Genomic DNA, 20462 nt, shown 5'->3' on the forward strand with positions numbered 1-20462 from the left:
GTGTGTGTGTGGGGGGGGGGGGTGTGTGTGTGTGTGTGTGTGTGTGTGTGTGTGTGTGTGTGTGTGTGTGTGTGTGTGTGTGTGTGTGTGTGTGTGTGTGTGTGTGTGTGTGTGTGTGTGTGTGTGTGTGTGTGTGTGTATGTAGGGTTGGTTTGACGCGACACTCCCCCTAGTCGATAGGAGGTCGACGTCACACACAGCCCGCGGAGGAGTGGAAGGTCTCTGTAATAAATACACATGAAAGGAACTGAGGAAAAGGAGAAGACTGGCTGGAAAAACACAGCAGAGAGAGAGTCATTCCTCCGTTTCATCCTGCCACAACGAGCTCTGGATGTTTAAATTTGAAGTACTTGATCTGTGAGCTTTTCGATTCCATTTTGAACCTCGTTGACATGCTGCATGTGTGGATTCATTGGTTTCCAGTGGAGACAGAAGGAGATAACTGTACTGTATCCCAGCCTAGCGGATTGGAGTGAAAGTAGTCCGCCATATTCTGCTTTACCACGCCCGGGAGACGAGCCATCGGAAATAAAACGGACACCTTTATTCCTGTTCTATTTATACGTTCACCATTCTTGCGGACTGTACCGTTGATAGAAAAGGAGTGTCAGTGCATAAATACAAACCAAGAAAGGGCGACTGAGCACGGAGAAGAGAATGCTTCAGGACATGTCTTTAAAAATGATCTGTTGATCACACTGAGAAGGGAAAGAAGATCACATCCATTTAAGACAGCACAGAGATTCACACTAAAGTGCTCCGGACACTGTTTCAACTGTCAGAGAAGGCAAGTAGAAGCGGGGGGTGGGGGGGGAAATCATTTCTGAAGCATACATTTACCTCCCCCCCACACCGCCCCCAGTCCATTATAAGGGCGTCCACGCGTATTTCACCACAAGTAGGCCTGCATGAGGGCGTCCCTGTGCCTATTCCCGGGCCTCTTTTTGTTTTTGGGACAATCCTAACATCTTGATGAACTAGGTGGACAAACTAAAAGCGGTAAAACCCCTGTGTTTGGTGATCAGAATGACCCTGGAATCCATCATGGCGTGTTGCCTCAGCGAAGAGGCGAAAGAAGCGCGACGGATCAACGACGAGATCGAGAGGCAGCTCCGCCGCGATAAGAGGGACGCTCGCCGGGAACTCAAACTGTTGCTTCTCGGTAAGCATTTGGTGTTCAGTGTACAGAGATGGGGCGAGCTGGGTTGGGGGGAGAAAGAGCTCAGCCATACATGCATACAAACAAACCCTACGATATGTTATCCATGTCGGCACCGGGGATGTGATGCTGGGGGGCGGCATGCTGGGGGGAAGTTATGAAGAGGTTTTGAGTCGCTTGCAGAGATTGCCTGGCCAGAACATCCTGCTGTTTGTTGCCTGGTCGCCTGATCGCTCCTACCATCTGATTTGAATAACTGAAGCAGCATGTCTAGGGAACATTGGCTGTCAAGAAATTGCGGACACCTCTGTGTTCACAGGCCCACTGACGTACCTGTATAAGCATTAAGTGACACGTTTCTATTGTTTCTTTGGTGTCATATGATAAGGACTAGGCCAAAGTCTATCGGCTTTTATTGGCAGTAATAATATTGCCTCTTGGAGCACACAGCCCGTGTGGTTATTCTATCGCAGGGCGTCATGGCAGACATACCTGAGTAGCTGTTATTATACACACAAAATTTCATTTTTGTTACCTAAACGATGGCCTCGAATAGGTTGTCCCATTTATGAGGTAATTGGAGGTTCCTTTGGAAATGCTAGAATCAGGAAGAAATTATGAAAGTGTCACTGCATGCATTACCTAGAAATTATTGAATGAATGCATTCAGTATAACATATAAATAATTGTTCTTTAGTTGACATAAGAAAAACATAATTGTTGTGATGAAGTAAAATCCCTGTACCATGCATTGATGGAGATGGCAATGCCTAGGTTGTCATTCACTTTTTAATTTCATTCAGAATTATAAGACAAACACACACATATACATCCACACATCTTTTTTGATTATTATCCTTGGACCTGAGACCTGTGCACATGTGAGAGTATGTTTTTACTCAGTAAGTTGCCCTGGAAAATCAGTTCTCAAATGAGAGAATTTAGTCGAAGATCCACGTTAAAAACAATTTTTTTATGTTCCCTTCCAATAAGTTATTTAGGGAAGATATAATAGATGACTGCACCCATGATGGAACTTCAGTCACTCCATTCATCGTCATCACAAGACCCCATTCAGTCTACTTATCTTAACCGTAGTAGGGTTTAGGAGGACATCAAACTCAGCATCGACCTCATCCATCCCTGTCATTGAAGTTCAGAATGTATGTATGTACTGGACATCCAGCCTGCCTTGCAAGTTCAATATTAAAGCAGGAATCAATGAAGGTGTCAACTTGATGTGATACCTGGGGCACTAAGACTTGACGCATATGGATGTTGTTTCAGTGAGTCAAACCAAATGGGATGTGTGGCTGTGTTCTTAGATCAAACACTGCACACTGACCCGCAAGAGACACACAGAGAGCAGACGTAATCCCTATTTAATTCATATTGATGATGTGTAATTCAATATAGCCTACTGGCAGCCCATTTTATGTTCTTCTCTAAGCCTTGCAATATTTTCTACTCATTTAGCCATTTGGACTGAGCTTTGGTGCACAATTTCAGTGCTAATATGGCCACCAAGTAGTCATAAAACAAACAAAAATCCTATATGTTGAACAGTTTTAAAAATAGAACGTCAACTAAACAACCCCAAAAACACGCTGTGACATGCTGTAATATTGTATTCAACATTTGCTTATGGTTACATAGAGTAGGGCGGTGTGATACAGTCTTGCAATCTAATTCACTAGATGTCTTTCAGACTAAGCATCAAATGCAGAGTACTCTCTACTTCCTATAAAACATGTGGCTCCCATTGTGCTGTTACAGCGCTCTGCATTCTGGGAATCATTTATGTATTACAATGGGCAAATTAAGAATCACAGAAAAAAGATAATATGTTATAACTCTGCTCCGGCACATCATGTCGGTTGTCTGTATAAAGTGGTACAGCACTCTGCAACCGCTTTTCAAACCCCAAAGTGGTGCTCTCTCCATGTGACTCCGTTCAGGCTACGAAGCATATGAGCAGTGGGTTTTCACATCCTCTTTGTGCACTGGTGGACCTCCTGTATGCCACTAGTTATACTAAACATGCAGCGTTTTAAAAGCTAATCACGTTATCTCAGTTGAGTTAAACTTCCATCTTAATTCCTACCAGTCAACATTTCCTCTCCTCTCATTGCCCAGCTTTCCAACAAATCGCCAATCAGTCATGGTTTTACAAACGGCTCCATCATTGCGTGATGATTACATATAAGCATAAACCAATGCAGTTTCAGTATCATCTCAATTATTTGCCAAAGCGAAGACATGAAGTCGAAGGCAAAATGTATACAAAAGATAATGAAGATTATCTATGTTCCTAAGGGAATTCTCTGAATTGAATTGTGTACATCACTGTTATATATCATTATCGCTAGGTGACAACTCTTCTTCACAATAAAAATCACAATATTAGCACAAAATAATCTTGAATGAAATAATAATACAAATACAATGCAGAATTTGCAGATACAAGGTTTTGTAGCCTTTAATTATGTAAATAATTAAAGGGAAGTAAATAAAACGTCTACGGCCCTAATTTTTTATAGAATATATGCAATAGTCTTCCGTCGTTCTTATTTGATAGTTTGGCAGTCTCATTCATGCTCAAAGTAGGAGGGGTTGAAATGAATAAATGGAAGGCTTGTTTCTTTCATGTGTTAAATGAACAATTTGACAGGCTGGCAGCGCAGCTCACATGACACTGCGTAGCATCCACTCCATGCACCAACACTAGGCGAGTCTGAAGGAAGTGATGTCGGTGTGCTTAGAGGACAGGCTCAAAGATATAGAAATATATGACCTGTCAGCCCATGTTAAACTTTCCAACATACACACACACACACACACACACACACACACACACACACACACACACACACACACACACACACACACACACACCTTTGATTCACTGGGGGTTGACAGCTACCGTAGAGCTAATGTGTGTGACACACACACGTAGCACATACGCTCGCACAGGTAAATGCACAGTCAAACAGACGTGTTGAAACTCGTCAACATGTCGCACCGTCGTATGTTGAAACAGACTCAGAATGTCTTTGTGTTTTCTCCCCCCCGCCCCTCCTCATTCTATTTGCTTTTCTCTCTTGCTTATTTGTTTTTCTCTAGCTTATGTGCAAACAAATCAAAGCAGTTCAAGCAATTGAAAGTCGCTGAAACCAAAGTTTCAAAGGTTCTCATAAAACATACTTTCTTTGTTCTCCCTTCTTTATGGGAAACCCTCGCTTGGTTCACGTGGCTTTACAAGAACCAGGCCTGAATCACTCCCGGCGGCCTGTGGTCCCCTTTTCTGTGGTAAAATATTAACTTCTACTGGGTTAGAGTATTGGAATGAGCCTAAGCGGCCTCAGATGAAACCATCAACAAAAGCACCAGACAGAAAATGTCAGCTTAGTACACTGGAGGGAAATAATAGCATGGAGTAACGGTGTTACTGCAGCTGGGGCCTTGAGCCACTGCCAGCTAGGGAGACGCTCATTTTGCTGCAGATGCATTCTTAAAAGGTCGAACTCTTTTTTTGGGGAAGTTATCCATCAGAAAAAACAGCCCTATACAGCGAGGGATATGGCTTCAACGTCATCTCTTGAAGCAATCAAAGATGTCGATAATAAATTGTATCTATCTAACAATTGACCTTTCCCCATCCGTCTTTATAAACGTAGGATTATATGTATGTTCCTCTTCGTGGTGTACAATAAGTTCCCTCTGATAAGTACTATAACCTTTTTGGTTGAACCTTCTGCTTTCGCTTTCCCATTCGGATCGACAGCCATAACCACAGCGGAATGATTCTGAAACAAAACGCACACAGAAACGTTAGTAGGTACTTATCAGAGCGCAAACCAGATATATTTTCTTAACGATTCATTCATGCTCGCCGAAGGCACCGATGAAAACAGATGGGAACAATGAGGCAAAGAGCTTCACTTGGTACAACTCGCCCTATAAAAGTCCAGACTCCCCTTTCCCCCCTAGTGATGAATCAAATGAACCATGTCTCCTTTTGGCTGACCTCCTCACCCTCTGCTCCCCTCCCTCCCTCCCTCCCTCCCTCCCTCCCTCCCCCCCTCTCTGTCTCTTCCCACCTGGTCCGGTGGTGTTTGTCTGCAGGCACGGGAGAGAGCGGCAAGAGCACCTTCATCAAGCAGATGAGGATCATCCACGGCACGGGCTACTCTGAGGACGACAAGAGGAGCTTCACCAAGCTGGTCTTCCAGAACATTTTCACCTCCATGCAGTCCATGGTCCGCGCCATGGAGACGCTGAAGATCCCCTACAAATACGAACACAACAAGGTAAACGCCACGGGGGGGGGGCCTGTGTGGGGAGGGAGCCGTACACTGACACACAGACACAGACATGCACACGCACACACACGCACGCACGCACTCACACACACACACACACACACACACCCTCACAGTTACAAAAACGCAGATTCAGCGATACACACGCACACACACACTCAAACACACACACACACACTCAAACACACACACACACACTCACACTCACACACACTCACACACACACACACACACACACACACCCTCACACACACAACCTCACACACACATACACACAAGCACACACACACACACACACACACACACACACACACACACACACACACACAACGGCACGGGGGGATCTGAATGGCTTTAGGAAGTGTGTTTCTGACCTTAAGCGGGGCGCTAAGCAGGCCCTCAGAGCGACCGGCCTGCTTCCCCAGAGCCCTGTCTTATCGCATTCATAGCAACCAGCCAGTAATCGTTTCCTGTCGTTTTCCGTGCTTCCTGCGCCATCAACCCCCCCCTCCTCCCCCCCCCGACACATACACACATACACCCCAGCCCATCCCTTCCCTTTCACAGACGCTGTGTATTTCTCATGTGTGTGTGTGTGTGTGTGTATGTGTGCGTGTCTGTGTGTGTGCGTGTGTGCGTGTGTAGAGCAGTACAATGTGTGTGCCAAGGACTTAGGCAATCTCTTGTTGCCATATCCACTCTGGTCTCCTCGACTGCACTTGACCCTGTTTCTTTAGTCACTTATACTTCCTTGACCACTTTATAAGCCACATGCGCACGTGTTCCTCGGACACACAAAACACACACACACACACACATCATAACTGTGAGGGTAGGACAAGCAAGGTAGTGCAGCATGAGCTGTTCTCTCTACAGGCTTTTCACAGAGAGTCAAACTTAACTGGGAGGTAAAGATGCCATCTGCCCAGGCATGGGTCACCTTTAGTGGCCACCATATGATGGCCAAGTTCCCTAGTGTTTTCCAACCGTGGCTTCTGAACCCCACTTGGGTTTGGTTGGAATCCATCATAGGTTGAAGGATATAAGCTGTAGATATCTGACAATACATTTGTATTTCGAACGTGTGTAGTGGATGGACCACGTGTCACTGCAGTGTTACATCCATGAGATCGATTATGTCTTGAAAACACTTCCATGGACCGCTCATCGTGAAAGTGAAACGTCAAATCGAAATAATTTACTTTGAATTCAACTTAAAAAATGTGACGCATTTAGAGAAGTAGGACACAAAGCCTCCTACTTTTACTTCCCTTTCTTCCCATACATTACATTGTAATAACTGCTTTGATAGATATAGAATTGTTTTAGGCTGTATCTATATCTACCTAACTTATGTATGGGTTAGTTTTAGGGTTAGGGTTGGGCATGATGTATGGTTAACGTTTTACAATGTTTAGGTTTTTATTGAATGCTTTATATTTCCAAACTTTTTCTCGATTCAATCGCATTCTTTCAGTCGATTTCCATTAACCTCGATCCCACCAGCACTTTGCTAAAAAAATAATAATTAAAATACGAGGATGACAGACCAGACAACTGGCAGAGCGAGTCTATCTTCAGCTCTCTGTATTATTACTTGGGGCCACTCTCAAAGAAGATCTGGGACGCCAAATACGTTTTTGTTATTTTCGGAACAATAACCCAAATAGGCCCGCCGGGATTTGAGCTATAGATATTAGGTTCATGCTTGCCTGAAGGTTTGTCTGAAATACAATATCTGAAAATAGTGTGAACGTACTGATGGAGCCATCCCCTTATTAATTAGGTCTGTTCGCTTTTTTAATTTGTTTTACCTTTGGGGATAATTAAATTGGTTTGTACCATTTAAGCCGTTCAAGTTGTTTTTCCTTTTTCTTTTTTTTCCTTGACATTCTTTTCTTGTAAACTATCTAACAGTTCTGTCTGTCTGCTTGTCCTGGTGTCCTTGCACAGCCCTACGCCAACATTGTAAAGGAGGTGGACGTAGAGAAGGTGTTTGCCTTGGAGAACCCCTACGTGGACGCCATCAAGAGCTTGTGGAACGATCCGGGCACCCTGGAGTGCTACGACAGAAGGCGGGAATACCAGCTGTCCGACTCAACTAAATAGTACGTCAAAATACGTTCAGCCTTATTCTTATTAAGCGTCCTACCCATTTTTTCTAACTACCTCTCAAATGTATCTCTGTGATTTAGATACTTTTTATTATAATTGCAAACAAATGTATTTTTCAGAAAAAAGGTACCGGTATTATTATTGATGTGATGTTACACTTGTTAAGCACTTGTATTGCAGTTTTGCGTGAAAAGCCCTGTATAAACAAAGTAAGATTGAGTATGAAAGAAAATGGTTCAAACTTTGTTATAGTACTTGATTATTCATATTATACATGTTTGCATACACGAGTATACGTGTTTAGGGAAGTTGTACGTTTTCTTGCGTGTTTGTTTACTTTTTTAACTCTTAATATTTGTGTTTGTGTGTGTGTGTTGCGTGTGTTGGTGTGTGTGTGTGTCAGGGATGGAAATGAACACCCGCCACACGCCATTTGCGGGTGGATTTGTATAGTGGCGGGTGAATTGTGTCACTTCACCCGCCACTGTGTCGGGTAATACTTTCCAGTCAGGTCCGATCAAATTAGCATATTTAATACATTCGTCATACGGCGCTGTACAGTTCCACAACCATTACTGTCAACATCCGGCCCCCTTCATCTTCTACGCCTCTCTTGCTGAACCGCGACTGTCAACATCCGGGATAATATACCGGTAACAGGGCTCTCAAGAATTGCGTGTGTCTCACGCATTCGGCGTGAGACACACGAAATTCGGAAGAAGACGATGGGTGTGTCGCATAGACGTCGTCATCGTCTTGCCGTCCCTCCCCGTTCTGTGATTGGTACCCCATCTCAGGCGAAAATCATGGAATCCAGGCTGCCTCGCAGCGTGAAATGAAATCGAGCACAACGCAGCATGGCTTTAGCCAAAATATTTCGGAGGCGGGACACGTTAAGAATTCCATTCATAAATTAACAGACGTGACTGTGACGTGAATTGTCTGGCTGGCTGAAATTTGAGAGGGGTTCTGGAAGTGTCCATGGCAAAATTTGTGTAACCAACGAGAGAGAGGTATGATCAGTTAAGCATGATGAAGGAGAAGTGTATGGAAGTAAATCTGTGCCATCGGATTTTGAAAATAAAAAGCCATTGAATTCTGAGCACTGAATATTTATGCATTGAAATAACGTATCTGGGTTTGAATTTCAACGTAATCAACGTCCCCACGTTGAAGTTTTTGACGTTGAGTCTTTGATTTAGAATTTTGAACATTGAAAAATAGTTCAATTCAAATCCAAATACGTTATTTCAATGCATAAATATTCAGTGCTTAGAGTTCAATTGCTTTTTATTTTCAAAATCCGATGGCACAGATTTACTTGTCTTCCATAGAAGTGACTCAAACATTTTGTGGTTGTGAGGGCGTATCGGTTTCCACCATAGTAGCCTGGCAAGCCAGACCCATATCGGAAAGATATTGGGTCTGGTCTCGAACGGTGGCAGTGTGGGCGGGATAAACGGTTGTCTTTCAAGTTCCCTCTGCACGCAATAGGATAGCGCTACAACCAATCAGAGCAACGAAGAAGGTGGCGTAGTCAGAGCGACGGAAATTTCCATGGGGAAGTGTTGGGAATGGTAAATTGAGAGAATGGAGACCAACGACGAAACTTTTACTGTATCCGGTCGGCAAAACTCAGAATCCATCTTTCTTTTCCAGGAAAGTCTTAAGTGCAGTTCTTTGTTCATTTCTCAAAGAAAATGATAACTTCAAGTCTTGAAGAGTCGCGGCCAAAGCCGAGTCGAAAGACAGCTGTTCGCCAGCAGCAGCAGCCATTATTGTTTACCTTTAACACGGAACCGTCGCAGCTCTGTCGTCATTCGGCTCGATACCGCCCCTGATTGGTCTGATTGGCCTGTCCCATTTTCTGTTTCCAGCAGCGAAAAACGACGACAGAAGGCTAGACCTCCCTGGCCTAGATTTCTAGGCTAGGAATCTAGAACTAGAAACTGAAATATTCAGTTTCTATTGTCATACCAAATGGATATGTTTAACAAAAATACAAGGAATTTAAAGCTACTTACAAGAGGCCTAGGCTACATTAATTTCCCCTGATGGCAGCAATGTTCCACTTTCAGCTCGAGTTCACCGGTACATCAAAACCACGTGTCTTCTTTAGATTTCAGTTCCCTTAATTTATTCACACAGTTCAGCAGCGGCATTCCTTCAGAATCAGAGCCCACATTAAAGCTGCATTTAGGGCGACTATCAATACCCAGCAGAAAAATAGATGCGCTATAAATGGTTTTGTACATAGCAGTCAGGAACATGGGCATAGTTGTGGAAGTGCTGGTGTTAGAAAAAAAAGTTGACGGGAATTAAAGTGCCGCACATCGACTGTAAAAATGTAGATTATTCATCACAATTCATCGAATAGGCTAATAAAATCTGAATTGTGAGATAAAATTCAGCATTCTGATAATGAAGTCAGAATACTTGGATAAAATCAGAATTCTTATAATTAAATCCAGCATTAAAGGTTCATTTAAGAAGGTTCTCACCAGTCATTTGTCGCCTGGTCGCGGTGTCGAGTTTTTTTTTTTTAAGTAGTTGACTAGTCGTAGCGCGCAATAATTTGCAGTGTCAGAATTCTGAGAATTTAGTCAGCATTCGGATTTCTCAGAATTCTCTGACACTGCAAATTAAAGCGCTACTGCTAGCGAACTACTTTCAGCGTGACTGGAGAGAACTTCCTTAAATTAACCTTTAACGCTAGATTTGCATGAATGCTATTGTGTGAATTAGTTTGGTTCTTTTTCATGGAAGACGGAAGTGGGAGATTCCTGGGGATTCACGCTGATACAGAGTACTTCCGGGTTCGGTGATTTTTGTGCACTTTGACATCCGGTGAATCACTCATCACTCTTGCGAACCGATGATGGAGGACCGGCAGTTCATGAACTGAATGAATAAAGTAACTGAAAGAATAAAAGGATTTAATTCATTCCCTTTTTCTGAGTACATCATTTACTACATTACATATTAACATTATTTTGAATACTTTCAGGATGGACTGACTGGACTTTAAAATTGATTATGGATGAAAGACTTCTCATTCAATTATATACATGTCATTCAATATATATGCACAATGTTTTCAGTATATAGAATTACAGCTCCGGAAAAAATGAAGGGACCACTCCAAATGTTCAGTGTCTCTCGTTTTAATATTTATATATTACCGGTATACTTAATATTTATAGGTATATCTTGAAGGGTGGTATAATTAGCGTTGCCCCAAGGTCAGCTAGTGGCTTCTCGATGGTGAAACCCATGTCTGCCATTCAGCCATCTCCTGGCTCCAGTAAATCCAGCAGTCCACTTCGTTCAGTCAGCTCTCGGTCAGAGATGGAGCCGGTGAAGAGACTTGACACAAAAGTCACAGCACTACAAGGGGCAATCCCAATCAAGGCCTCAAAGGTTGTCGTGTTCTTGTAAGATGAGAAAACCTCAGACTGGAGAATGAGGGATGATGGATTCTGGCATCGCACCCCGGTGCAGTCGATGATTACCCGAACATCTGGACTGTCCTGCACAAATTAGCTTGGCATGGTGTTCTTGACTTGCAGTTTACTCATCCAGATGGGGAGGGAGCCAAGGAGCAGGTAACGGTAGTTGGCCCACGTTATAACAACACGGGAGACAGTGGACACACTGACCTGAAACATGTCAGTCAGCACCTTCTCTTGCAGGCCTGCAGCAACCCGGCAGCAGAAGAGAAAAAACTCATTGCGTTGGACTGGGAGAAATGGGTTCAAAATGTTTTGGTTTTTTTTCTGAGCTTTCGACCAATAAACCAACATGGAGGCAGATGGATGAATAGCCTCCCAGAAGTCACAAAAATCATCTCTTGATGTGAATCTGGTGTAAAAGAGGATGTCCTTGTCTGAGACACAAAATCTGTGAAAAGGCACTTGACCCACTTTCAGCTGTGACAGCTCTCGTCAGCTCCTTGACTGTTTCTTCCAATTGCTGTATGCGTGCAGCAGCAGCATCCAGTGCGCCTGTATGAGATGAGGAAAAAACATTTAAACATCTGACCGAGATTTTGGCTGTGACTTGCATATTGGAAGTAGTTATTGGAAGTAGTTTGGACCTCTAAAGAAATTGCTTTTTATAGCTCAATATTGCTTTTAAAATGTGCTTTTTATAGCTCAATATTCACCTTTACATTTAATTTAGTACGATATAAAATGCAACATTTGTACATGTGCTGAAGCTTTTCACATTGTGGTATTGGTCAAATGCTGGGACATCAATAAGACTAAACATTTTGTGCCAGAGTTCTGAAAAGTTGACCTACCTCCTCGGTATAACCTACTAAGAGCCCATTCTGTGATTAAACCATAGGTAACACATCCTGTCAGGTAGGTGGTTTAAGAACAGTATGGTGTACTAGTAGGCCAATATTTCAGAACACTAACAAACACTGACAAACCTGGTTTAGGAGCAGAACCGAAATCATGTTCTGTCATCACCACCGAAGCTGCGATCTCCTCCATCGGCTCTTCTTATTTATTTAAAAGTTTGGCCCTTCATCCCGGCGAACCGCTTGAATCCACTTCTTCCTTAGACTCAATTCAGTCGGGAATCCATGAAAACTTAAGTAGGGTTGGCGTTGTTTGTTAGATGTACAAAGTGGAACATTGCAGTGACATTTGTTTCAGCCATTGTTGAACTGCGCCATTGTTGAACTGAACTGCACTTTTTTTTTACCATTATTGTTTTATAGGGACAAACATTAACAAATTTCTCATACAGGGGATTGATAAAGTTCTATCTAGACTATTGAACAGAAAGAAACACTTGGTCATACTTTACACACTTTACAATAGCATTGGCCTACTGAATGCCACAGATATATTTTCAGCATTGGACTGAATGCCACATAAATATATAATTATGTTTTTGCACGTTTGCAACGTTTAAAAGTTCAGGGTATAAAGTTCAAGTATATGCCTCTACTTGTATTGCTTAAGCCAATAGCCTTTTGAGGCAGTGTTTTTTCTGAATATTAGTGTTAAGGGCCAATAATGCTTACTATCATACGTTAGTTACCATGTCTGTGGACACATTTGTATGCAGTCACATGTAAATATAAAAAAACAAATTGACTTATGATGGTGTAGCCATGCATGTTGTTTTATTGTTAATGTTTCAATTTGTTTTTATTGAAAATACTTTGTATAGATGAATTATCCCCAAACTTGTCCTCGTAACACCTTAAATAAATAAACATGACTTAACATGGCAGATACCTGTGTATTGTTTATCATATGCGGTAAGAGTGTAACTTTTGGCTGGTAAAAAAGATGAGTGTCTGGTAGATTTTTAAATCTACCTGCCACAGTTGCTGGTGGGCAAAAAAGTTAATTTCCATCCCTGATGTGCGTGTGTAATATGTATGTGTGTGTGTTTCTGCAGCTACATGAACGCGTTGGACCGTATTGCCCAGCCGTGTTACCTTCCCACCCAGCAGGACGTGCTGAGGGTCCGGGTTCCCACCACAGGGATAATCGAGTACCCCTTCGACCTCCAGAGTGTCATATTCAGGTACTTCATCGCCTTACCTGCGCCACCCGCGCCAATGAACCAAAAACCTTCACTCCTGGGCCATTACATAAATGGTGGTCATTGACCTTTATGAGCTTTAGCATGGCCATGTCTGTATGTCAATGTCACTTTTGTGTCAACACTGTACTAGTTTGTCTAATTTTCTAATTTTCTTTTTAATTAGGTATTTTTTCTCACAAACAACCAAAACACTGTTGTTTTTTATTTGTTGGATTTTCACGCAAGTTTCTAAATTAAACACATAAAATGATTATGTTTTTAACTCAATAATGTTTTGAATGTATTTTCTTGTAGGGGCTTTCTGTTATATAAAATCCTGATATGCTCTGACAGTTAACCTTGTGTTGAATTCTATCCAGCACCAGTAGATGGCGCTAATATGATTTATTGTGATCATTTGAGCTGCCGCTACACTTTAGTTTTGAATGTTGTTTCCACAGACAGGTTGTGGGTTGATCTTGTAATAGGGTTAGGGCTTGGTTTGGTATATAGTTATCACTTCAAAGAGACATTGTTACGTTTTCATATTAAACCGGCACTTTTGTTTCAGGATGGTGGATGTGGGAGGTCAGAGGTCAGAAAGGAGGAAGTGGATCCACTGCTTTGAGAACGTCACCTCCATCATGTTCCTGGTGGCGCTCAGCGAGTACGACCAGGTCCTGGTTGAGTCCGACAACGAGGTGTGTTTCATGTTACACACACACACACACACACACACACACACACACACACACACACACACACACACACAGTCACACACGCACTAACACTCTCAAACACTAACACTCTCAAACACTCACACACTCACACTCACATACTCACTCACACATACACACAGTCTCAAGCACACACTCACACACACATCCAAGATCCCAAACAAATACTAACAACGCCATGGGAGGAGGCCCTGTTTTGAACTCTATACAAAAACGCACACACACACACACACACACACACACACACACACACACACACACACACACACACACACACACACACACACACACACACACAGGGCCCTATTTTAACGTTCTGAAACGCAAGTGAGAAGCGCAAAGCGCAAGTAGCTTTGCGAGGGGTTCTATGGCGATGTCACTATTTTACTGGCGCATAAATTACTCTTGCGCCCGGCGCAAATCTAAAAAGGGTTGGTCTGAAGTAGCCTAATTACCCGTAGGAGTGGTTTGGGTGTAATGTGCAATAAACCAATGTGAGTGCCATCTCCCATCCCCTTTAAGAGCCATGAGCGCATTTTAATCTGACGAGTTGATTTTGACAGTGTGTTCGCAGTCTCCGATGAGACAGATGCATGACCACATGAATTTCGAACTTCAAATGGCTCAGTTTATGGCCAAATAATATGGCCTAATTCACACATGGAATAGCGTTTTCTTCCACAACTTCAGAAATACTGAGTCCCCAAATAAATTTCGCCAAAGAAAACTTGATATGCGGTAACTGTGGTTCTATTTAATGATATACGCAATACATTAACAAACATCGTTTCTTACCAGTATTGTATGCATTATCGTTATCGACTTGTGTTCCTAATATGCATGTGTCCCTCCATTAATGTACATTGCCATGGACTGTATTATGCCTTACGTGTTTAGTTTGCATGTGTTTAAACAGATGGACGCACACACGCGCGCCCGCATTCATTAATTATTTTACACATACGCGCACCCGCATTCATTCATTCTTTTTAACACTCACTTGCGGTAAAACAATGTTTTCTCACGATCAAATACTCATCAATCCTAAAAGTTATGGGCTTGTACACAACGGCGGAGCCAAAGGGGTGGCCGGGGTGGCACTGGACACCCCTGAAATCTGATTGGCCACCCCGGGTGCCACCCTAAAATTTAATTCGCTACCTGCGGTGCCTTTTTCAAATCGACGAGGAAGAGAGAATATTTCCCACAGCTCACGACTCATACGAGAGACTGACGATTTTCCTGAACAACTATACGAAAGTTGACTCGCTGTGTAGATGCATATTGGAAAATTGGCTCCATAACAGCCAGTTAATCAGGTAAGAGAGATCGGTTCGCAACTTAGCCTGTCGTAAGCTACAGTGTTTAGTGTGTTTAGCTAATGTGGGGTAACTAGTACAGATGTCAGTGGAAGACAATTCCGGTATTTTGAATATTAAGCCCACTTTCTGGTTTGTGTCTAGGATGAAATAGAGTGGTTGACACCGAAATTTGAGCCTCTGTGTCGGTGACATAATTCAAACTTTCCAGAACTTTCTGTGTGGGGGTAGAAGGGTGCTTCATGCAGGATCTACCGGGATGCTCTCTCCCCTTGAACTGGTGATCATTAACTCAAAGGGGAAGTACAGGAAGGGGGGGCGATAAAACAATGTTCAACACTGATTGTGTGTGTGTGTGTGTGTGTGTGCGTGTGTGTGTGTGTGTGTGTGTGTGTGTGTGTGTGTGTGTGTGTGTGTGTGTGTGTGTGTGTGTGTGTGTGTGTGTGTGTGTGTGTGTGTGTGTGTGTGAGAGAGAAATTGAGCTGCAGAGACACTGGCTATTCATAGTATGTTAAAGAAATCTGGGGAAGTAACCCTAGTGGACCACACTATCTGCCACATTGTAGAACTCGCGGTTCTTCCTCTAATCAGCAATCATAGGATTCATTCATGCTCCTAAGATGCCATGTTAGGGTTACACACACATTTTCAGTCATGGTCTATGGACCCCCTGAAGTAGCAATGGCCACCCCCTGGCCACCCCATGTATAAAATTCTAGCTCCGCCACTGCTTGTACACAATGTCTGTCTCAAGAAAATATGTGTTCGCTGTACGGTGTTTGCAGATGCATTGATTTAAAAGTACAACTTATTACCGCTGTATCAGCTGTTCTTTCCCAAATAATTTACCAAGAATGTGTGGTTAGGTAGATGAGAGAAGCAAAGTGTATGCGTGAGGTGCACAAGCAACATTATGCAGATCATTCCCCGATTTACCAACGCGTGGCGGTGGAGGGAAAAGTACGCTCTGCGCCAGTTGCAAACTAGCAACGACACATGCATCAGTGTAGAAAGTCAATTGCCCAAGATGCAAGATAGGGCCCAAAGACTGCATATTGATACTCAAACGTATGGTGGTTTCCTCACTTTTGACAGCAGAACTGATCACTCTTCTGATACGTGCAGGAAAGTGAAGCCACAGATGATTGAGACGCTTCCCCTCTCTAACTCTGAGCGCCTCTTCTCTTTTCCTTGGAAAGCACATGTAAATCACGACCCCTCTGCTTTGAATAAGTGCCTCCGCCGCCCACCGCGCCTTCCTTTTCCTCACGACACAAACGCTCATGAAGGTGGACTGCGGCTCTGTTAAAATGGCATTGGGGTGGCAGGCCGGGAGATAGTACTGTATCTGTCGGTCTTGTTTCAGAGCTGTGTTCATGTGGACATGCAGTGCTGAGGGTCTGGTTAGTTATAATTGCGCCCGCTTCGGTTTTAATTACACACTGAGACGGTGCACCAGGGAGCTATTAAACCTTTAAAGATGACACGGCTGCCCCAAACCCCCCCCCCCCCCCATTCCCATTCTCTCTTTCGTGTTTTCTTTGGCTATCCCTCTCTCTCTCTCTCTCTCTCCTCTGCTCCTTCCCATTGGTGAGGTAAAACGTTTATTAAGACTCCCCTAATCAGTGATAAGGGGTAATGAATTATTCTCTCCCTCCCCTTCGTTATTCTCTCTCCCCTCTTCTCCCGCCCTCTCTCCTCAACACCTCTCTCTCTCTCACTCTCTCTAATCACTCTTCCTCCCTAATTCCCTTCCACTTTCTACCTCCCTACTCCTCTCTCTCTCTCTCTCTCTCTCTCTCTCTCTCTCGCTCTCGCTCTCGCTCTCTCTCTCTCTCTCTCTCTCTCACACTCTCTCTCTCTCTCTCTCTCGCTCTCGCTCTCTCTCTCTCTCTCTCACACTCTCTCTCTCTCTCTCTCTCTCTCTCTCTCTCTCTCTCTCTCTCTCACACTCTCTCTCTCTCTCTCTCTCTCTCTCTCTCTCTCTCTCTCTCTCTCGCTCTCTCTCTCTCTCTGGCCACAGAACCGCATGGACGAGAGCAAGGCGTTGTTCAGGACCATCATCACGTACCCCTGGTTCCAGAACTCCTCAGTCATTCTCTTCCTCAACAAGAAGGACCTGCTGGAGGAGAAGATCATGTACTCCCACCTGGTGGATTACTTCCCCGAGTACGACGGTGCGTCTGGCATCCTGAACCCCCCCCCCCCAGTCCCAGTCCCAGAGTTTCTCTGTTGTTCCTCTTCCTCATCTCAAGCCATTGGGTTCCATTGAATGCTATTTCACATTGAGCAGAAGCCTTGTGACAACGTCCAGTCAAGTTCTTCTTTTCGTTTCGCGGTGAACGTCACTCTGCTGGTCTGCTGAGAGAGTCAGAGTGTGAACTGGCAATATTCGCTAAATATCGCTGCTTTTTTCACAGGGCTAAAAGCAGCGTTATTTAGCAAGTTAATTTGAGATGGACGATGGGTTATGCTCAAGGTTGCCAACCAATTAGGCTGCCGACATCCAACCGATAGCACATAGTGCCTTTCGGTGGGGGGTTAAACCCAGTGCTTTTCGACTCGGACTTGAACCAAGTTTATTTAGTTGGGGGTCGAACGCTGCACCTATTAGCTTTGAGTTGAACCAAGTGCCCTTTGGCTGGGAGTCGACCCAGTGCCTATCGGCTGTAGTTAAATCCAGCGCCTATCGGCTATAGTTAAACCCAGCGCATATCTGCTGTAGTTAAACCCAGCTGTATTTAAACCCAGCGACCATCGGCTGCAGTTAAACTCAGCGCCCAAAGGCTGGGAGTTGAGCCAGTGCCCTGTGGCTGGGAGTCGAACCCATAGTTACTTTAGAAGCCACGCCTGCCCTCTCTCATTGGAAACATTGATCTGAGCGTGTGTGCGTGTGCCCCCCCCCCCCCCCCCCCCTTCCTCAACAGGTCCGCAGCGGGACGCGCCGGCGGGGCGGGAGTTCATCCTGAAGATGTTCGTGGACCTGAACCCCGACAGCGACAAGATCATCTACTCCCACTTCACCTGCGCCACGGACACGGAGAACATCCGCTTTGTGTTTGCCGCCGTCAAGGACACCATCCTGCAGCTCAACCTGAAGGAGTACAACCTGGTGTGAGCCGGCAGGGAGGGTCGCCCATGACGAGACAGGGACGAGAACAAGGGCACCGGGGGGAAATGCCCCCCCCCCCCCACGACAACACACACTGACTGCACGCGGGGGATATGATCCAAGAAAAGAAAGAGGATTTTTCGGAGATGCAATGAAAAACGTCACATGGTTCCCGTGGTTCTAATTTATTCGCCATTTGTTGTCCCGCCTCCGCTTGACCCCTAAAGGAGGGGGGGGGGGGGGGGTTAACCAAGCCAATGTAATGTAACTATTTAAGGTGTTGATGCTAAATGCTAAGTAGGAGGGGGAGGAGAGAGACTGTAGGGCTGGGGAAGTTTAGACAGTAATTATTGTACAGCACACTATATTCATTTGTGTCGTGTGTGGGGAGTGTGGGGGTTGGAGGGAGGGGGGGGGGGGGGCAGAGGGTCTGGGTGGGAGAGGCTGTCGGGTGGTCTGCCTGCTGGAGTCAGTAGGACTGATGCCTCACAGCTTGAACGCACGGTGCTCCTTTCCTTTTCCTGCCTTCTTTGTTTCATTTTTTTTGTACAACAAAATAAGACGTCTCGATTCTGCTCCTCATTCCTGCCGACCGTCCGTCCTGTTACTCAGTAATGCATTCCGAAGCAGCCACGCTGTGGGCATTGCTACTCCAACTGCCTAACAGAAGAAAAGAGATAGGCCTACTATAACGGAACGCGCTCCGACGCAGGAACGTTTGGCCGGTATCTTGATATTATAGGTATAAACTGTGATTTTTAAATTATTATTATTGGTTTTTTTGCTGTTGGTTTGATATTGATTGAAGTTCATCATTATTATTTTATTGTATTAACTTTGGGTACCGCAAGTGAAAAAAGAAAAACCTAACGCCGCGTGCAGCAAAGCATTCGGATTGGCTATCCCTCGGACGAAGGCTCGTTCGAACTGAAGCCGCGGTTTGGGACCGAATGTCACGTCATCAATGGCTTGGTTCGTACAGCTCAACGTGTGGAAGAAAATGTCGTTCATTGGTCGCCGTGATTTTCATGGGCTTTCCACGCCAAAGCACTGAAAGCATACACCTTGCGAGCAGTGATCCATGTTTTTTTGTTTTCCTTTAAGGGGGCGTTAAAAAAGTGACCATTAATAATGAGAATATATTTAGAATTATTTGTTCAAACTGTGCCACATTAATGCTTTATTATTATGGTAATATGTTGATATTGCCAATGCCATACAACTCAAGCAGCAGAGTCGACCTTTGCGCTGTTTACTATTGTAGTTAAGATAAGAAGATTAGAAAGTATTGCAAAGATAATAAGCAGGGCTAATTAAACGTGAGCAAACTGACCCACTGGCTCAACGGAAAACTGATGCTTTTAAAAAAAATATTCACAGCAGTCAACAGTGTATTAACCCCACACACCTACACACAAGCAAACGCACACAAACACAGACACACGCACACTGCCTGGACTCACCCACTCTCCAGCCAATAGCCTGACCCCCACAGAGAGAGGGTCCACTGTATAGGCACCCAGTCACATTCCAGCTGTGTCTTTCTAATTGTCTCATGGCAGCCCAGCTGTGGGACGGTTCCAGTTCACTAGCAGTGATTGTACATTGGGTGATAGGCATAGCTACATGTTAAGAAAAGGGCAAAGTGTTAACATTTGTACCAAAGTGAGCCCTTCTCGTTTCAGTTTGGCACCGATGGCTCTGACAGGCTTACACCCAAGTGATTTTGAGTATATCGATTTTTTGTAACTATTCCCTAAAATATAGGCCTGGTATCGATATTTCATTGAGGCATAGTGCAATTATGAATGCTATAATCATTGTACATACAACTCTCTCTCTCTCTCTCTCTATATATATATATATATATATACACATGTGTTTATATATGTATATATATATACACATATGTGGCAGGATCTTTGTTGGCTTAATAATGACCTTTTGGCAGACTGAATGTGCGGTATTGGAAATATGTATCTATGTGATTGTGAAAGGGTTTCCTTTTTTTTTAAGAGGAGTATGTACATTTTGTGTTTGGTTGGTGTGCTTTCCCAACAACAATGTTCACTTTTAAAAACTATAAAGACAACTATTCTAATCCAACATCGTACAAAACCTGGTGAGCCATCACTTCTTGAAACC

At 44.0% G+C, this 20462-nt stretch overlaps 1 protein-coding gene and 1 long non-coding RNA gene across 3 annotated transcripts; one reads left to right on the plus strand and one right to left on the minus strand.

Moving 5' to 3' along the window:
* Positions 1-190: 190 nt before the first annotated feature.
* LOC132459501 (guanine nucleotide-binding protein G(q) subunit alpha) lies at positions 191-20423 on the plus strand. Of its 2 annotated transcripts, XM_060054097.1 has the most exons (8): positions 191-787; positions 1026-1162; positions 5285-5469; positions 7435-7589; positions 13021-13149; positions 13721-13850; positions 17229-17382; positions 18133-20423. In XM_060054097.1, exons 2-8 carry the CDS (start codon positions 1027-1029, stop codon positions 18321-18323), a joined length of 1080 nt encoding a protein of 359 aa, XP_059910080.1. In that variant the 5' UTR covers positions 191-787; position 1026; the 3' UTR covers positions 18324-20423. The 2 variants fall into 2 exon arrangements, with proteins under 2 accessions (XP_059910080.1, XP_059910079.1); XM_060054096.1 differs by having other exon boundaries at positions 192-1162.
* On the minus strand, positions 2110-5389 carry LOC132459505 (uncharacterized). Its single transcript, XR_009526253.1, has 2 exons — positions 5260-5389; positions 2110-4965 (listed from the first exon to the last, which is right to left on the minus strand). It is a non-coding gene; the product is annotated as an uncharacterized LOC132459505 (long non-coding RNA).
* Positions 20424-20462: the final 39 nt, after the last annotated feature.

Source organism: Gadus macrocephalus, chromosome 6 (genome assembly GCF_031168955.1).
Source record: "Gadus macrocephalus chromosome 6, ASM3116895v1".
NCBI lineage: Eukaryota > Metazoa > Chordata > Actinopteri > Gadiformes > Gadidae > Gadus > Gadus macrocephalus.